The 19,373-nt window shown below is 45.0% G+C and overlaps 3 protein-coding genes and 1 long non-coding RNA gene across 5 annotated transcripts in view; 2 read left to right on the top strand and 2 right to left on the bottom strand.

Moving 5' to 3' along the window:
• Positions 1 to 969: 969 nt before the first annotated feature.
• Positions 970 to 5,957, top strand: e2f7 (E2F transcription factor 7). The gene is made up of 13 exons (XM_011613169.2): positions 970 to 1,187; positions 1,650 to 1,742; positions 2,040 to 2,285; positions 2,375 to 2,537; positions 2,617 to 2,856; positions 2,938 to 3,093; positions 3,171 to 3,314; positions 3,406 to 3,582; positions 3,677 to 3,758; positions 4,368 to 4,656; positions 4,760 to 4,877; positions 5,003 to 5,379; positions 5,563 to 5,957. Exons 2-13 carry the CDS (start codon positions 1,650 to 1,652, stop codon positions 5,707 to 5,709), a joined length of 2,232 nt encoding a protein of 743 aa, XP_011611471.2. The 5' UTR covers positions 970 to 1,187; the 3' UTR covers positions 5,710 to 5,957.
• Positions 5,277 to 8,829, bottom strand: LOC115246544 (uncharacterized). Of its 2 annotated transcripts, none has more exons than XR_003885670.1 (3): positions 8,601 to 8,829; positions 5,551 to 5,755; positions 5,277 to 5,398 (listed from the first exon to the last, which is right to left on the bottom strand). It is a non-coding gene; the product is annotated as an uncharacterized lncRNA (long non-coding RNA). The 2 variants fall into 2 exon arrangements; XR_003885669.1 differs by lacking the exon at positions 8,601 to 8,829 and adding an exon at positions 8,096 to 8,225.
• Positions 7,452 to 14,293, top strand: csrp2 (cysteine and glycine-rich protein 2). Its single transcript, XM_029825277.1, has 6 exons — positions 7,452 to 7,606; positions 9,316 to 9,437; positions 10,501 to 10,669; positions 12,372 to 12,501; positions 13,402 to 13,495; positions 14,130 to 14,293. The coding sequence occupies exons 2-6, from the start codon at positions 9,326 to 9,328 to the stop codon at positions 14,204 to 14,206; spliced, it is 582 nt and encodes a 193-aa protein (XP_029681137.1). The 5' UTR covers positions 7,452 to 7,606; positions 9,316 to 9,325; the 3' UTR covers positions 14,207 to 14,293.
• zdhhc17 (zDHHC palmitoyltransferase 17) overlaps positions 14,293 to 19,373 on the bottom strand; it is an 18,185-nt gene continuing 13,104 nt past the window's right edge. Inside the window, exons 12-17 of the mRNA XM_029825276.1 lie at positions 18,884 to 18,946; positions 18,708 to 18,801; positions 17,226 to 17,309; positions 16,988 to 17,145; positions 16,808 to 16,902; positions 14,293 to 16,711 (exon numbers count right to left, since the gene is read on the bottom strand). Coding sequence (XP_029681136.1) covers positions 16,573 to 16,711; positions 16,808 to 16,902; positions 16,988 to 17,145; positions 17,226 to 17,309; positions 18,708 to 18,801; positions 18,884 to 18,946 — 633 coding nt within the window. The 3' untranslated portion in view covers positions 14,293 to 16,572. The remainder of the gene's footprint in view (positions 16,712 to 16,807; positions 16,903 to 16,987; positions 17,146 to 17,225; positions 17,310 to 18,707; positions 18,802 to 18,883; positions 18,947 to 19,373) is intronic.

Here is a 19,373-nt window from a genome sequence, read left to right as displayed (position 1 = left end):
GTCATTAAAATGTAATGCCCTAATTAACATGTCAAATGTAATAGCTTGAACCAAGGAAAACAGGTTTCATGAATAACTGGGATAAAGACTGAAGAAAAAAAAACACACATTAACATCAAACCTTTGCAATAATACCTTACTTCGAAACAAAATGTGACCAGGTTAAGTTTCAGATTGATTGAGTGAAACTTTGGGGAGTATTTCTGGGTTGCATTTTAATATGGTAGGGGGTAGCTTTGTGTCTTGAAGTTTGGCACCCTGCTTGCATTCAGGGCGGGACAATATCTGTGAGAAAGGGGGCTACTTCTCCCTCCACAACTTTTTCGCGCTATGTCCCAGGTAAAATTAGCGCCGTTTGTAATATCCCCTCCACCTCCCCTCTTTTTCTCTCAGGCGCCGGATAAATTAGGGCCGACGACGGAGACAATAGCCTAATTGATCAAATTAATGATAAGGATGAATAGTGGGTTTCTTAGTAACTATACTTAGAAACTTTAAAGCTTTGGCGCGACTGAGTTGGGGAGCGACTCTCAGCTGGACTACAAAGATCGTTTACAAATGCTGACATCTCCTCAGTTGGACATAAAGCTGAATAAATCCAGACTTCACTTTGATTCCAATGGACTAACGGAAGCCATTCTCTTTGTTTTTCATGTGTCTATGAAATAACTTGTTTATCAGGTCAAAAATCACTAAATATTTTTTGGCTACATAAAGATCCACCCATCTAAAAATGGAAATGATCTCAGAGTGAGATGTCTTGCTTTTTTTCCGTTCCTTTGGCTCGGACACTGCGCGCCGGTTGCCCCGCCAACACAACTGGAGAGGCGTGGCCGTTGTCTGCGTGCATTGGTCGAAGCAAGCGCACGTACGCATAAACGGCCGCTCTGATTGGCTGGGCTGGGTGCGTCCCAGTTCACGTGAACGGTGATTGGCTGAAGGTAACCCGACGGCAGAGAGCGCCAGAAAACAAGCTTGAGCGGGGTGCTGGAATCTACTGGGGACGGTCACACAATTTTTATTAGCTGGACAGTCATTTTAGGACGTTGTGGATACATGCTAAGGAGGTCTACCTGCTTATTTTATCGACGGGATTAAATTAATATGTCGATCAGAAGTTAGCGGCCGTCACTAAACCCGGAAGCGAATTAATTCAATATAATTCCTTCATTCGACCCCAGACTAAGGTGAGTCTTTCCCTCCAGTTGCTTCTCCTGCTCATTAACTGACCTGGTAACGTTAACCAAGTAGCTAATAAAGCTCAACTGGCAACAAATTACCTGCATTAACATCACAATTATTTTTCGGTTATTCAAAAACTCCAGTCCTTCATCTTATGATAGCGACGAGCCTCGATATAACGGTGTTACACTACATGAATTAAAGCTTTTAGCTATTAGCATTAACCAAAAGTTGCAAAACTAATGTCTGTTAACCGGGAATGAACCCACTCGTTTAAAAAAAGAGCGATCATTAGGATGCAAGCATTAGCTTGCTACAAGCTAATTAGCTGACGTTCATAGCGCTAAACTGATCTTTGCTTCCAGATTCCTGAACGTCAACACTCAATCCCGCTGAGACACCATTAACGGGCCTGGTTCTGATTTTTAAACACTTTCTGGGTCTGTACCCCCCCTTTCCCCCCGCAGATGGAAGTTGAATGTTTGTCACTCAAAGACCTCACAAGCCCAAGGAAAAGTTTCCAGGTCCACCTGGAGGAGGAAGATGGGTCCGAACAAAAGGTGAGTTGACCCCCTGCTTGTTGCCTGGTTACAATCTAGTTGTAGAGCTCCATAGTAGTGTTGTGTGTTCTGAACAAATATAGTGGCCAAGGCCTAAAGTAGAGCACGACACCGGAGAAAATATGGGTGTGTGAGCACCTTATTTCTTTAATAAACCTATTACCCTACCCTATTTGGGGTATAAGATGCAGCAGTTTGTAACAATTTCAACTATCCATTAAGTGTGTTTCATTTCCAATCAGGCCAAGATTAGCACCTGATTGAGACCAGGGTTGAATAAGCTTGTCTTCACCACAGGAAAACATCTGCAGAGAGCGGAGGCGATCGTCGCCGATGAAATCCGACGCCAGCCACGTCACGCCCGTTAAACACCAGCCTCTGCCAGAACCGTGGACGCCGACGGCGAATCTGAAGATGCTGATCAGCGTCGCCAGCCCAGACATCCGGGAGAGGGAGAAGAAGAAGGTGCTGTTCACGCTGCGGGAAAACGATGGGGACACGGCGACGCGTGCAGATTTCGCAGAGGTGGAAGAACCCGCCCAGGTATTCGGACGGTTTTCTCTTACCAATTTCAAATTTTGGCCAATAACATCTAGATGGCGCAGATGGTACCGTCCTGTTTGTCTGCCCAGTTTGAGGCTGAGGAAGAAGAAGAGGAGGACGCAGAGAAAAAGCCGAGCAGGAAGCAGAAGAGCCTGGGCCTGCTGTGCCAAAAGTTCCTCGCCCTCTACCCCGATTACCCACCCCCACACAGCCCCATCTGGATCTCACTGGACGAGGTGGCGACCAATCTCGGTAAGATCCGCCAACGCGACTGAAACCATACCCTACCCGACATCCGGGTCATTTTCTTTTCACTCCCCCGAATCGTCAGGAGTGGAGCGTCGGCGCATCTACGACATCGTCAACGTGCTGGAGTCTCTCATGATTGTGGGGCGAATAGCGAAGAACTGCTACACCTGGTATGGTCGCCAGCGCCTGGAGGGCACGCTGGAGGAGCTGCAGCAGAGGGGGCGGAAGCAGGGCTACCACCTTCACATGGAGCTGGGGCTCGAGGCCACGGAGGGAAGCCTCGGGCGCGAGGACGACGGAGCGGAGGGAGACTCCGGTAACGGTGAGGAGCTTTTCAGGAACAGTGCCGTACTAAACTAATAACTGTGGTTCTGACCAAGGAAGCTTCTTTTTCCACTCGTAGCTGCTGGCAACAGGAAAGACAAGTCCCTGCGGATCATGAGCCAGAAGTTTGTCATGCTGTTCCTGGTCTCCAAAACACAGACAGTCACCTTGGACACAGCGGCCAAAGTCCTCATCGAGGACAGTCAGGACTCCTCCAGCCACAGCAAGTACAAAAGTAAGGCCGGTTGAGGGTGTTGAAGGCTTCTACGTGACAAACGGAGAGAGTTTTAAGCATCCGTTTCTTGTCTGCAGCTAAGGTGCGACGGTTATACGACATCGCAAACGTGCTGACCAGCCTGAACCTCATAAAGAAGGTCCACGTCCGCGAGGAGAGGGGCAGGAAGCCGGCCTTCAAATGGCTCGGTCCGGTCGAATTCACCCGCTCTGCGACTGCGGGTGGGGGTTCAAAGTGTTGTTCAAACGGTGACCCCCCCCTTCACAACTGTGACTCGCGCTAACTCAAAACACGTCTGCCTTTTATCAATAGGCAGCACCGTCGGCGTGGCAACAATCGCCCTACCGGTGGCCGCGCAGCCATCTGCAGAAAAGGACCCCAGGAAAGCCAAGATAACCCGGCATGCCTCTTTCAACAGCGCGCCCGCGCCCGCGTCCGTCCAGCGCCAGGTCAACTCTGCGCCGTGCAGCCCCAGACCAGAGATGAGATGTAAGCTAACGCCATCACCGAATATTCCGTCGCCCCGGCAGCTCGTCAGCCTTTCAGACTGTGGACTAATTACCTTTTTCTCCTTGTGATGCAGCTCTACTCAACCAAGCTGTGGATTACTCCAGGAGGACCAGTCACGGGACCGTATGTGCGCCGCCGTTTGGAAACGGCACCGAGTGAGTTTAAACTGATGAGAGAAGCCACTAGACCAGGGGTGGGCAAACATTTTGATTCGTGGGCCACAATGGGTTCTAACATTTGACAAAGGGGCCGGACCAGGAGCAGATGGATGGATGGAGTGCTTTGGTAACCTCACCTCATTGGAGAAAAAATACACATCTTGGGATATGGAGAAAACATGTGCTTTAATTTCAAATGAAAATGAAGAGAAGCATTACAACAAAATATCTGACTTTGGAATGAGTCTTAAAACACTTAAAATCAAATGAATAAAATGTGCCTTTTTAATAAAAATTAATAACCATTTCTATTTTAAAGCGCTGAAAGTTCTGTTATCCTTCAGGATATCACCATCACTCTCCTCCTGACTGTCTTTTTTCTAGTGGGAAAACACCAGAATTGCAGTGAAAATATAACATTAACAAGGTTTATTCATTTAATTTTTCAAGTTTGACGGGCCGGATTAAAACGTTTAACGGGCCGCGTGTGGCCCCTGGGCCGTAGTTTGCCCATGCCTGCACTAGACAAAATATTGCACTGATGATCTGTTTTCGCACTAATTGCATGAGCTTCCCAGCCTCTAAAATGTTGCGCCTCTTCTGCAGGATCTGCCCCACGGCCACCTTGCAGACACCCTCCCGCGGCGGCAGTAATCCCACCCTGTTGGTGCCCGCCCTCCATGGCGAGCACCCCCTCCTTGCATCCTCCGCGCCCCATTGCCTGGCCTATCTGCCGGCCCTGTCCCAGGCTTCTGTGGTCATGCTTTACAGGCAGGATCGGGCAGCAGAAGGCCAGAGGTCACCCAGTGTGGACTGTGGGAAGAGGAAGAGGGCGGATGAAGAGGAGGCACTGGTGAGCAAGAGGCACCCATCTGGGGCGAAGGAATGTGACATGGTGAGGAATAACTGGGTATTTGACTAGAAATAGTAATGAAGCAGTAATGGCACACAAACAAACACGGGAAAGTCCTTTTTATTCACACCGTTTGTCCCTGTAGAATAAAGCTGAAGGAGAAGAATGTTCCCAGACCACTTCTGCAAGGGAGAGGGGTCCAAGTGAGGGTCCAGGAGAGCTCCCACAAACATCACACTACCTCTATATACCAAACAATGCAGGTATGTGCTGAACTGGGGGACGCAGATTAGTGCATGTGGCAGAATTAAAACAAATCCTCCGAACGGTGAAGGTCAAATCTTCATCTAAACTGCAACGCCTCTGCTGTCCTCACCATCTCCCACAGGTTTAAATGGTGTGAATCTTCTCATCCCTGCTGGGCAACCGCCAGCTGGGATGGGACTTAATCCCACCCTGGCGGTGCCCTACGTCGTGCTGCCCTCCGCAGCACTGTCGCACTACCCTCTGGTGGCCGGAGGGCTGCCCCAGCAGCTCTCTGATGCCCAGAGCTCCCACAACAAACTGAGCTTCAGTCTGCCCAGCGTGATGCCACCCTTCATGGTGGGTGCGGTGCCTTACAACATAGCAGCCGGATCCGAGAGGTCGTCGGTGCCATCGCCAGCCACTCCAGAACACAGCAGGGTTCAGGGCTCACTGACAGGAACTCCCAATTCCCCCTCTGGCCCTCATCAGACTGTCAACATTAGCACACCAGAGCCACTGGTAGGGAGATTTCCATTAACTGCAAACACATTTATTGATTATTGTACCAGTAATAATGACTCATCTTCATTTAAAAATAAGACAATAATTGACTCAAAAATGTAATGAATGAAAACTCTCCTGGGGCGCATGATGCACCAGTTAGCCCCCGTCTTACAACCTTTTCTTTACCTTTTCCCACAGACTCCAAACGACGCGACGTCATCTTTTTCTAAGGCCTTCTTTCGAACGCCAGGCACACTGGGAAGTGCAGCCGTCACTGTGCCTGCAGCCAGGAAAAGAGGCTCGGTGCAGAGGAGACTGGACGTGGGTCATCCACCAACTAGCTAGACTAACACGTCTTCTTACCACTCAGGTGTCTGAATATGGTTTCAACCTGTTGGTGTTTTAACAGTGTAGATGAATTGCATGAGCACATTGATCCAAGATGAAATACAACCCTGTCCAAAGAACTTTCAAGAATAAATTTTCTCAAACGTGTTTTTTGTAAATCAAAGATATCACAATTGGTCCCTGGTTCTTTAATGGCAAATTACATTTCGAGTTGAAGTGAACCTTTTATTGGGCGTTTTTATCCCATGTGGCTCAGTTACGGGACTTGATACTTGAGTTTAGAACAAGTGATACAGTGTTGTTGTGAGGCAGCGCCCTCCTGTGGTAGAATTTGGTAACAGCTTTTTGTGTTTCAGGCCTAATCAATCTTGCCAAAATCCCTTTTTTTTCCTGTGGTATAGCCCATTTCCTATTTATATTTTAAATAATATATGTCGATTACAGGGACTGTAATGGCTTTTAGCACTAAGTGACCAATATTTGCCACATATGTGAAGTGATTGTCTTTAGATTCCTCTTTTCAGATCTGCTTGCATCAAGGTGTCATAATCTTTTCTACTTATCTTCAGAAAAAATTCTGTCTCGGTTTATTTGGATGTGACTGAGGAGAAAATCACAAAAGCCTTAAAATGTTTACAACCAGCAGAGTATGTTTAGGGACTGTACTTATCAGGAGGACAAATGTTACTGGTGCTGTTTGTTTTCAGAGTATCTGTGACCATCGTGCTAAATGGTTAAGCTAATCCGTTAGCTCTGAGACTAAAAGACAATGTGATGATGCTCTCAGGTACTTGAATACTTTGGTAAAAGTGGATTTTGGAAATTTCACAGTACTGTAAAAATATTTGTTGATTCCCTAATTTATCTGTTGAAAGTAACTTCTGTGCTGTATGTTGTAGCAGAATGATCCCAGTTTTAGCTGGAAGACTTCCAGTAGGACCAGTCTTCTATCAGCTGGTGCAGTTGGGTTTCGGTGCCTTATTTGACATGTATTCGGACAGTTTTCAGGTTTCCCTGTAGTCTATCCTGAGAAGCTGCACTGATCCTCCACTGTGACCAGACTCTTGTGTACGTGAGGAATGTTAAATGTTGCTTCACTGTTAAAATAATGAATGTTACACTGTTAGTTTTAGTAGATTTCCATGTTGATCTCACATTTTATAGTTACAAGTTAAATTGCTTTTCTTTTGGAAGTCTCACACACACCCACATTTAATTAAAAATGGACAATGCTGACTGACCTGAGTGTTTGTTGTATCCCTTGAGTTATGTGGTTCCAGAAATATAGATCACTTATTTGACATGATCATAAATGAATGGTGAATTTCCACACCAAGAAAATAAGAGCATAGATATTGGATTCTGAAATAATGGCAATGCTTTACGATTAAAAAGTTATTTTACAGATTTTAAAAATCTGGTTGCTAGAATGTGTATTGTTATTGTAAATTTTGGAAGTTAAGTGTGTTTTATGAAACATGTAGTATAGAGCCTTTCTGGAATGTTCTAATGACATTACATATTAATTACGCCATTGCACGTGTAACGTGTAAGCAGAAAAAACGTTATGTGACGCGAGAGTAAATTGTGTAAGTTGAATGTTTATTGGCAAGTGTCTGCACTTTGGTCAGAATGTCTTTTAACCCCACACACACACACTCACTCACACACACACACACACACACACTCCTTTTCTCACCCTCACAATTATTTCCGACAGCCCGGAAGGCAACAATGCTGTGTTCACGCCCCCTCGGAAGGAGGGGTTTCTCCTTCATATCCACGTATTTTCTAACTTTGCTGAATTGTTTCAGACTATAGTTTGCTGTCGCCGCTAAAGGGGAACTTCTATTGCGCTGGAATTGAACCCGCCTGTTTTGATCTAAACACCAAGGTAACGTTTTAAAAAATTCTAAAGAAATGTAATAACATTTAAATAAAAAGCTGGGGCATGGATGTGAATATTAGACTGGTGTGTGACGTACGATAGGTGATGCGCACATTGTTGCTTTTACAGTTACTTTCTACAATTTGACGTAGTTATTCTAAATGATAATAAAGAGCATATATTTTGTAATTTTATAGTCAACGTTGATTTCGAGTAGTTGTTAATTCTTTTTTGTGCGCGTATTAGTCGAAACTGGGTTAAACGCTTTCGGTCGTCATGCTAAATAGTCACACTAACGCGTAAAACACCAACGAAACCATGAAATATTCTTAAACAACAACCGTATATACAGTATATTGTTAACATATGTAATGTGGCAACAACAGGTGGCAAATAAAAGCCTCAGTAATCGCGCAAGAACGCTAACAATGAGAGATATAAGTAAAGTTTTCAGACGAGCCAACTTTACAACCGTAAGCGAATCGAATTTTTTACCTTTACATTCAGGTAACAGATCATGCCACATGGTTCCCAGTTTTATGAAGTTTATCTGATCAATATTTGCCTTCAGTATTGAAATACTGCCTTCATGATGAAAGATTACTGAAAACCGGCTCTCTGTGTTAGAACATAAGTGATCTAAAAATAACAAAGTTAAACCATGAACTTCTAATCGCACTATTATGCACAGAGTTCTGCGTTGTGGCCCTTGGCTCCCTGTTACACTCAGTCTGTTCCACACTCTCTAATCCAGCTGGAGGGAAGTTTTACAGCCTGCAAGATTAATGGCTTTGTGCCTTTTCATTTTCAGGTTATTAAAAAAGCTCACATTTCTTTTCGCCTCAAATTTGTGTGGCATGGAATGTCACATGAGATGACATTTTCTGAGAGGGAACACACTGTTATTATGTGCACGTGTGTGTGTGTGTGTGTGTCAGAGAGCAAGTTCTGGCATCATGTGGCGTCTGTGTGATAACATGTTTGTTTCAGTGAGACTCACGCTCTCCGATGGATTCCATCCTGATACATTCCTTTGGGTATTAGTCCATATGGTTGTTTAGGTCAACATCTTTGGCGTCGATATATAAGCTGGGATTTGGCTTCGATCTGAAAAGTGTTGTGACACCATATAAAGTCAGATTTCTAAAATGTAAGGGTGAATTAAGAGACGTGCATGAGATTTGTAAGCTGCAGCCTGAGTGAGAACTTTGCTGCACGGAGGAACTCACAAGGACACACAACTGCAGTTCCTCCAGTAGGAACTGGTGTGCGTGAAAACAAATAGAAAAGGGAAAAGGGTGTGGTCAGTCGTGCTCAGTTTCATTGTCGTCTTTCGACCTGAAAATTCCAGTGTCAGTACTTTGAGTTGTTCGATCAATACCATCCGGACTAAAGTGCAGCTTCTCTTTAGCCGATAAACAATAAAGTCTCATACTAGATTATTTTGAAATACTCCATTATTACAATTATAAATAGACACTACTATTAGTAGCTGACAACAATGGCCAAATAGCTTATAGCACTGATTTAGTAGTTGAAAATGATGACCTAAAAAAACCTGCAATATTCTGACCAAATTCCCCTAAAACTGTGATTGACATACTCCCGTAAAAAATGAATAAGTGCCTTAATGTGGAGGAGGAGTCCGGCATGGTGACGAAGATCCGTTTGCAATGAGCTGTCCGGTGTGATACTATTTTCCTGCCTGTCCTTAGAAAAACAACAATGCCAAACTGGGGAGGGGGCAACAAGTGTGGAGCGTGCCAAGGGACCGTTTACCATGCCGAGGAAGTGCAGTGTGACGGCAAGTTCTTCCACAAAAAGTGCTTTCTCTGCAGTAAGTACAGCTGGAAAACCACCTCTGGATGGACTCTCAGGAATTATAAAAGTTTTGTTGAAGCTCACCATCTGAATTTACTTATAGACTCAAGGTCACCCAACATCATAAACTACGGGCACAGTTCATATGGGGGAGTTTAAGGGATGGATGGCCCAAAACAGGCCATCCATTTGAGATCACTCTTCAAAACTGTGCAGCATGTTGATAATCTCATATTGAAGAAACCTTCAGGAAGAGATAATAATCCATTTTATGAACAGTGCGTTCACCCTTGTTGATGTTTTCCTGAAGATACTCTTGCTGGAGGATCCTGACACAATCTTGTGGCGTCTGTGTATAAAACAGAGGATCAAATAGAGAGAACTCAATAAAAGAGATGACTGGTGGGCTCAGTTTTTCCCCGCTTTCAAGCGGAGCTGTTGTTGACGTTTCTCTGACTGGCCGCCTGTTATTGTCTTCACACTGGGTTACTGTCGGTGCTTGATAGGTGGGCGACTGGTCCCGCTCCCCAACCCTCCTTCAAATGTCACCGACAATGATCTGTAGAGAGGAGGATTACACAACCAGTGGAGCCGCAAAAAACCAGTTTGTGTATCTCCTCACAAAGGCATGCTTGTGGGGGGGACTCCATGTCCTGAGGTCTTTTGGTTTTCCATTTTCTAAAAGGTCTTCGCAGAAATGTCACACAGATCACAAACAGACAGCATTCTTTGTACTGTGACACCGAGACGCGTCCTTGAAGTACATTTTGCCATCTCCAACGGGAGCGTACGGCACCAGGGAGACGTTAATAGGCAAATCTGTCCGGTCGGTTCCATGAAACCAGGCAGAGCAGATCAGCGTCTAAAGAATTCAGATGATCTCAACAGCCAGCGATGAACTTATAAATATTTAAACAGCCAGACGTATTTCAGCTTCAAACATATCACATTCTTTCTCTTTGACTCTGACTATGAACAGAAATAGTGCTGAGAGCTGAAGCAGGGCCACCACTGGAAATCTCACTTCCCTTAGCTTGTGCGTAGAGAGACATTTGTAACGCTGCCGTATGTGTCCTCAGTGGTCTGCAGGAAGGGCTTGGACAGCACCACAGTGGCTATTCACGACACTGAGATCTACTGCAAGTCCTGCTATGGGAAGAAGTACGGCCCCAAGGGCTATGGCTATGGTCAGGGGGCCGGGACGCTCAACATGGACAAAGGAGAGCGCCTGGGGATCAAACACGAAGAGTAAGTGTTCATGTCCCGTCACTGTCCAAGACAACAGCGAAGGTGTTTGGTGCATGTGCTCCCAATGCCATGTCACCAAGCGAACGTTGGTACAGCGGGACCTCTACTTACAAAATTAATTGGTTCTGGAAGTTGTTTCGTAACCTGAAAATTACATAAGTAGAGATGCGTTTTCCATGTAAATCCCCTAATCCGTTCCAAGCCCCCAATAATTCGGACATAATTTTTTTATAAATCATAAAAATGCATCAAAACATTATAGATGGCGGTTGCCTTTTCGCAAGTTATAGCCCCGGTCACTATGTCACCAGCAATTTCTTTCTCCTTTATCCACACGAGTATCAACCTTTCCATCTCATCATTCACGGCCGACCTCCTCTTCGAAATGACAGAGTCCTTTGGAAGGAGTCGCAGCTTTTAGGGCTTCCTTTTGTTTTGTTGCCGATCGCCGATATATTACGGCCATATTCTTTGGCGAGATCAACCAAACGCATCCCCTTTTCATGCTTTTCTATTATTTCTTGCTTCGCTTGTATGGACAAAAAACCTCTCTTCTTCTTCTTTTCTTCTTTTTCTCTTTTCTCCATCACTTTCCTGGGGTCCATAGCGAATAAAAGTTAAACAAAGACAACACTGGGATACACACAAACTGGTACATATTGACGTCCCTCCTAGCCAATGGGATTACAGGAAGATGCTAGGCGATAGCCAATGGCAGAGCAGCTACAAGCATGTTTACGTTCGCTAAACTCCACGAGCTGCGATTAGCAGCGGTAGCGTATTTTTGCCTTTCGTATCCTGAAATTTCTTTCGTAACAAGAGGGAATATTTTCCCGCTGAGACGTGTCGTAACCTGAAAATTCCGCATGTAGAGACATTCGTAAGTAGAGGCATTGCATTGTCGTTTTGGTGGCCGCTGTCTCGAGGCTTGTGCTGCCTTCCACCCCAGCGTGAAACTGCTTCCAGATGCTGGGATGATGCACAACAAATCCACTGAAGACGGATCCAATTAGACGCAGCAGAATCGAGAACCACAAATTGCTTTCAGTTCGACTGGATTCCGGAACATCTCAGAGTTGAAGCTTTACTAAGGGCATCTTGGGAGATGGGAGCGAGACAGGCCGTTTGTGTGCGGGGGGGTTCTTGCAGTGGGGCGAGTGAATTCAGAAGCAAATCAGGTGTGCAAATACAGATGTTTTCCAGTAGTTTATTCTTATTCCTAACTCTCTAAAAGCTTCACTTTGTGTTTTTCATTGTCACCAACACACCTACAGAAATAGTCAGGTGACTCCTCTTATGAAAGAGTTTTTTTATCCAACCAACAGGGCCCCCCCCTTTCTATCATCAGCCACAAAGGGCTTCTTTCAGGGGCCTCTGAGGCCGGCTATCACCCTTCAATTAGTGGACAGCGGAGTAGGTTACAGCAGGTTTACTTCTGCTCTCATTCCGGATCAGGGAACATTTTTGAGTTATGCAACTGTGATATTTTCTGACTGATAGTTGCTGCTGGTTCTTTGATGATCATTATTAAAGATAAGAGTTCCTTCCATACCTAACAGGAAGTGTTACTTTTGTTTTTTTTCTGGTGGGTATTTCAGAGAGCAAACCGTATCTGAAGACAGGTATCTGTTATAAAGTATTAAAAAGAGCAAACTCCTCCATTTTCTTCTATAATACGCCATATGCTTTGTTTTTCTTTCAGGCCACAGACTCATAAAAGCGCTACCAACCCCAACCCATCCAAATTTGCACAGAAGTTCGGGGGCGCCGAGAAATGTTCTCGCTGCGAGAAGTCTGTCTACGCAGCGGAGAGGATCGTGGCGGCGGGCAAGGTAGCAGAAGCCGTCGAGTCACTCATTCCATCATCCCTCCTTAGTATCATGCATATATTTGTTGTTACAAATGCAAACAACAGCAGAAATGACGCTTACACTAACAACTTTGTGCACAAAGATCCCACACACAGAGACCTTTGGGATTTTCCTCCATGAGTAAGATTTACAGATTTTATTGAGACTCAGACTCATAAAAGTGACACTATCTGCACTGCATTCTGGGTCCGATTCTTTTTTTGGAAAAAGCCCAGTTTTCCTTTTACACCATTACATCAGCCAGGATTTACGGCCTCGGTGAGGGTCCGACGCTGCGGCCGAGTTGTAAAAGTTAGGAGTCTTGGCGAGAAAACGGATTTGTTTTTCACCATGGCAACGCTGGCAGCGTGCAGCCACGTCACCTGTGGCGCTGCCGTCGTATTTGCGGAGGCTGAAAGAATGAAGCCATGCGGTGGTCAGTGGGGGCAAAACATGAGTGGTGTTGTGTTTGTGTGCTACCCGGGGTCCCGCAGGTGTGCGTGACTGAATTTGGTACAAAGAAGGTGTTAAATCCTTCTTGACTGAAGCCGTGATGGGTTATTACTAGCTGCTGTCAGTAGAAGACCCTTCCAGCTGATATTGACATGCAGGAAAAACACCAGGAATTTGCCTCCTGAAAAAAAAAAAAAAAGATGTGTCCCGTTGTTTCCCCACCTCTGATCCCATTTATCTACGTCCTGATCACCGTCATGTCTAGATGCTTTCGAATGTAAGAACCTCAAACTTCACTGGTAGAATCCCTCTAGGCTACGGGTGCCCAGATCCGGTCATCGAGGGCCGGGCTTTCTGTCGTACCAGGCAGAAAATTCAGAACCAGTAGGTAATAAAACTGTAATGATAAAAACTCTCCCCCCCCCACAGCCGTGGCATAACTTCTGCTTCAACTGTTTGAAATGTGGCAAGCGCCTGGACTCGACTACTGTGGCTGACAAAGACGGAGAAATCTACTGCAAAGGTGGGCTGAAACACTCGAGGTGAAGTCTTGACATTTAAGAACGGAGGACCGTCGCTATTTTCCAGATGATTTTATTGTCTCCGGAAAATCGAATTGATATTTTAAACGGCCGCCACGTGTCGCCGGAAGATAGAAGGACGACGCTGAATCCTTTTCTTTTTTTTAAACACTATCTTTTACCTCCGTAAATGCTGTCAACAGACCCCCGCCTTCACATGACTAAAGGTGTTTTTAAAGCAAGCCGCCAGGGACGAGTGAGCTTATGTTCAATTACACACGTTGACGTGACACATGCACACACGCAGGTGTTTCAGATTCAGCTGCGCTCGCGTCTAAGCTGTCGAGTCGCGTCCAAACACCAGATGTTAACAGGAACGACTGATTCCCTGCCAAAATAAACCTGACATGTTCGTTTCATCCGCTTCAAACGCCGTTGGTTAGCTACCTTATGTCAAGGAGTAGAAATATTTTTTTGTTGTGCGATTTCCACATGTAGTTTTGTGTTGGGAAGAAGAAAAATGAGGGAATAGAAGGTGTACTTGTGTGTGTAGTGTTTTAATCAAGCCGGATTTATGTATTCATGGCTGTTTGCAAATAATAGTCATTAAAATCAATCTTTTGTTTGCCTCTGCAGCTTGTTACGGCAAGAACTTTGGGCCTAAAGGCTTCGGTTACGGCCAAGGAGCCGGCGCTCTGGTTCACACCGAGTGAAGACAGAACCCCTGATCATTCATGTTTCATTTCCTTCTGTAAAACCTTTTCATGGTGGAACAATTAAACATTAAGAAACCATTTGCTCAGATGTGACTGGATTTTTTTTATTAAAGCCATTAAAACTGAACCATGCCCATATGTTTACATCTGAAGTGGTGTTACAGTGACGTCTGAAGGTGGGCAGAGAGGCACTGGAGATGATTATGTGCTTTGCCTTTTTTTTTTTTCCCTAAAAGAATGCTGTGAAATGAGGGTGGAGACACAAAAGACTTGTTGGAAGAACTAGTGAAGACAAGTCATTTAAAAGTCATCCTGGATGAGCTGAGCTGTGCCCTGAAAGGCAATGTTGGAAAACCATGGTTCCTGGTACTGATATGAACCTAAACCTAGCTGCTGAGGAGGGTGACAGTGCCGCGTGAGCCAGATGAGGAAATGATGTGGGATGAAGACATAACTGTCCCCTTACACCGATGCAAACATGAGGCCCGGACCGTTCGGAGGCGTCGCCGTTATATAACCTCCCTCTACTCCTTAAAACTATTGCATGACCACGTTCCAGCTTTTAGAAAAAAACAACAGAAAATTGGCTTCTGCCTTAGTTCTCTAGTATCTTTGCTTTACAATTTGTACATCCAGTGGTATAACAAACCCAGCGCTATATGACAGACATTAAAAAAAGTCCACAAGCATGAACATTCAAATATATTACACACTTGCACGGGGGGTGGGGGGGCGACGGAGAATCCAGCCCACTGAAGAGAAGACTTCCACAAAACACACTGGATCTAAGAAAGGGTTTGGAAAGAAAACGGAACGCTATGCAGAAAAGTTGCAAATACATAACATTCACTATATACAGACACGTGGCTTCGCTGGGGCTGTCACCATGGCGACAGCGGGGGTGAAGAGAAGAGCCCAGCGGCCCCCAGCATCGTACATGCAGTGGCGGTTTGTATTTAGGAGGTTAAAATGCATATAGACAGCAGTGTGGGACATCACGAAAAGCGACAGTCATACGCTCTGAGTACAGTCCGTGTGAGTATCTTTCCTTTAGAAGTAACGTCCCAAATTAAATTAAATTATTAAAAATTCCGAGGCGCACCGTCAACTAACACTGAAGGAAAGAAACGGTTACAGACAAACACGTTTATGTACAGATGCACATTCTCTACACTTGAGTCCATCCTGCTGCCCCGCGTTCGTTTGGTGGGGGCAGACAGGAAGTGATGTCTGATAGGCCCCTCCTCTTCCTCTGTAAACAATGGAAGCATCAGTGTGAAGTGGCGCTGCTGGGTCCTCGTCAGTAACGAACGAAACGAAAAGAAATCCAAGCGATAAAAGAATCAGTGCAATGTTGTAGGCAGACAAGACAAAATAAGACTTAAAAAAAATAAAAAAAGCACGGAACGAACCTTCCTTGTAAACTAATGCGCCCTGCTGCTGCTTTTTCAAAAAGTTTCCTTTTATAAATACACCTGCTGCTCTTTAAGATCTACAGCAAGACTTCTGAACCACCGTTAAAAAAAACATAATCGGCTAAAACCCAAGAATGATGGAGCTAGTAGATAATAACTTTCATCTATAAATAATTTTAAAATAAATACTCCTGTATCACATTGTCTGTAGTATCATTTCTCAAGCAGAGTGCTGGAGGACTCCCAACCGATCTATTTAATACTGCAAACCAGACGATTCCTGCTCATTACCGTCAAAAAAAATAATCCTCCATCCTCCTCCAGCAGCTCCACCTTTCTCTGACGGGTCGACGAGTCCTCGCTAGCTCTAATTTCATCGTGGTGCAAAATAAAGAGGATAAAACAACATTCCCTTATCTCTATCACATGTGGAAACGCATTTATATTAAAATAAAGATTTAAAAAAAAATCCTTCTGCTTCCTTGTCCACCGTAGTTCTTGAACCATACAGTCAAATAACATATAGGGCACATCAACAGGGACGCCATAAATAGGGGGAAAAGAGCGATATTGCCACTTCCTGGCGCTGCCGGCTCTGCAGCGTTGTCTCTTAAAGTCAAGAGCTTTGAGTTCGGGAACTCCTCTCTTCTCCACTTTAGCCTGGCAGCAACGCAGCGTCCCAAAGGCTCGAGAAGAGGCGCGGTGGAGGCTTCCAACTGCACAGTAGTGTCGTCTAATGATGGACTAACTGGAATAAATGTGGTGGCACGAGAGGGCGGGGCATCGGTGAAATGACCACATGCTTGTCCTAATTTTCATTTAAAGTCGTTTGATCGGTGATGGCAGGATGGCCGAAAGTGGGAGGGTGGTAAGAAGCGCTCCTGGGAAAAGCGTTGCTCCGATATGAACTTGGTGTGTGAGAAGGAGAGGGGGGGGGGGGTCCTTCCTCTACACCAGCTGGTAGCCTGAGCCAGACGTCTGGTCATATTCTATTGTGTACTGTGTGGTCCAGTCTACCGTCACGGGCCGGAACAGGCCGCAACAGCGGATCTCAAAGAAATCTGCAAGGTTCCTGAAACAACCGTGGCTGGAGAACAGGAAGGGGAGAAGGAGGTGAGACTAGTAGAATTTACTGAAGGTTAATTTAGGATTCAGTTGACGTAAACAAGAGAAGAGCATTTACTTGAAGGGGCTTTCGATCGACGTGGCCGTGACTTTAAAGTGCTTGTATCTCCGGGCGTTCATCCTTTCATTCGTGGTGATTCCCAAAGCGGCGATCTAAGCGAGGGGAAAGTTAAAGTCGGTTAACTTTGGGAATCGGAAATGAGTTTGCTCTGTTGCAAATATTCTTTGGGATCCAAACCTGGTAGAGCTGACACATGATGAGCACCGCCACCCACATGAAATGAAAGACGCTGTTGAGGAACATCCACAACATCCATGGAGAGCAGGAGGCGATCTGGGTCAGGTAAAGCCAGAAACCATCCTTGGCATAACTGGTGGAGCAGTGGATCCTCCAGTCTGAGCACGGCAGGAGAAAAGGAAATCAAAGAGGTACCGACAGACAAGCGAAGAGCAAAGGAATGAAGAGCTCTACTTACAGCAAATGCAGCCGTACATCATCCAGCAGATCATGCAGAGCAGGAAAAATAGGTAACCCATGAAGTAGCGATGGTTGCCGCTTCCTGTGAGGGAAAAAACAATCATGCCATTTTGTCAACATCTGATATTTGTTCAGAATGCACAAATAGTGTTAAGGCACACTGGAAATACTGGATTTATGAGTGGAGGGTGTCTAAATCAGAGTGTTCCCGGTTCAAACCCCGGTGCAGACAAAATACAGAAGGTGCTCTGGTAGTAGGGGACTGCCTGGACACCTTCAGAGCACTGCCAAGGTACCCTTGAGCATGGTAGCGGACCCCCCAAATGCCCCAAATGTCCTGCCGTGAGCCGTCTTCAACCATTGACAGCTGGGATCCAGTACCCTTGCCATGACCCCGAAAAGGATAAGCAGCAGTTAAGAAAGAAAGGATATCTATATCAATTCTTAGAAGGGAAAACAAGTGAGGCCATATCGTTCTTTTTGCTCCATTGTAATTCCTTCCTAAATTTATACTGGTCTAGACTAAAGCTTAAACCAGAGACAGTGTAAAAGTCCTAAAGTATCCATTTGTTTCCTGCCCATTTAACATAATACAACAGGCCGTCTGGCCTTCTTCCGTCTCTAGTTCACACCTCACGTGATCCTTAACACCGCCACATTTCCTCACGGCAGCCATTAACAGTCTCACTCCTTTGGTTCTTTGTGTCATTTTCAGGTTATTTTGATTACGTTCAAGGTTAAATAAAGAAATATATACCGCCCCCCCATATTTGAATGTAAGTCTATTTTAATGCAACAGAAGATGACCAGATTTGGGAATTACAGTGGGACCTCTACTTAAGAACGTCTCTACTTACGAACGTCAGGTTACGACACATCTCAACGGGAAAATTTTCCTCTTGTTACGAAAGAAATTTCAAGATACGAAAGGCAAGAATAACGCTACCGCTGCTACTTGCAGATCGCGGAGTTTAGCATATGCAAACTTGCTAGTAGCTGCTCTGCCATTGGCTATCGCCGAGAATCTTCCTGTCATCCCATTGGCTAGGAGGGACGTCAATATGTACAAGTTTGTGTGTATCCCAGTGTCTTCTTCGTTTAACTTTTATTCGCTATGGACCCCAGGAAAGTGATGGAGAAGAGAGGTTTTTGTCCATACAAACGAAGCGGTGTTTCCACAAGTGTTAACGTTTGTTGCTAGTAATGACGGCTAATGTAAGATTAGCCTGTTATTAAGTTCATTTCGTTCCTGGAGAAGCCTTGCACTGAATTCCTACATTTATTGTGCGGTATTTTATGATTTATAAAAAAATTATTTTCGAATTTTTTTTACGGATTAGGGCATTTACATGGAAAACGCGTCTCTACTTACGTAATTTTAAGGTTACGAAACAATTTCCGGAACCAATTAATTTCGTAAGTAGAGGTCCCACTGTAATTATTTATTCTAATTGAAGTGCGGGGAATAAAAGGCTCATACCAACGCAGTTGCCCACCCAGGGACAGTGGTGGTCAAACTTGGCGATGCAGCGGTTGCACACAGCGCAGTGTTTGGACCTGATGGGTTTCCGTATCTGCGTGGGTCATAAAAAGCAAAGAAACGTTGCCTCACTGTTGCTAATATCCAGCGTTTGTATCAGTGTCTGTGTAGTTTACCAAGCAGGTGCTGCAGAATATGCTCAGATCTAGACTCCCCGTCTCTGCCAGCTCCACAATGGTCTGAAACAAGATACAAAAAGAGGATTTTGGATAAACTAGACGTATTCCTTGTGGTTTGTTTGGCAGAGTAACAAAAGATCTACAGACGATGTAAAAGGCGGTTGGGATTTCCGGCTGAATGATCACACTGGAGGCCTGAACGATTCAATAAACCCAAACAAAAGCTCCTCTGAAATTGACAGTTTCACCGAACCCGGTGGTTTTTAGTTTGGGGGTTAAAAAAAGAAAAAGAAAAAAAGAAGTCAGCCATAATTATTTGATTTCATCGGTGCAATACTTGGATCTCTACACAACCCAAATAAACATCACGGTCCCGTTTAGTCCCACAGTCCCGGCTCTCTCAGAGGGAACAAGAGGTGGAAGTAGATCCTCTCTGGGAAAAGGAAAGCTTTGAAGCAGTGCTAACAATGTAGAGTAAATTTAGTTG

This window comes from Takifugu rubripes, chromosome 18 (assembly GCF_901000725.2).
Source record: "Takifugu rubripes chromosome 18, fTakRub1.2, whole genome shotgun sequence".
Taxonomy (NCBI): domain Eukaryota; kingdom Metazoa; phylum Chordata; class Actinopteri; order Tetraodontiformes; family Tetraodontidae; genus Takifugu; species Takifugu rubripes.
This window is presented reverse-complemented; position numbering and strand designations above follow the sequence as displayed.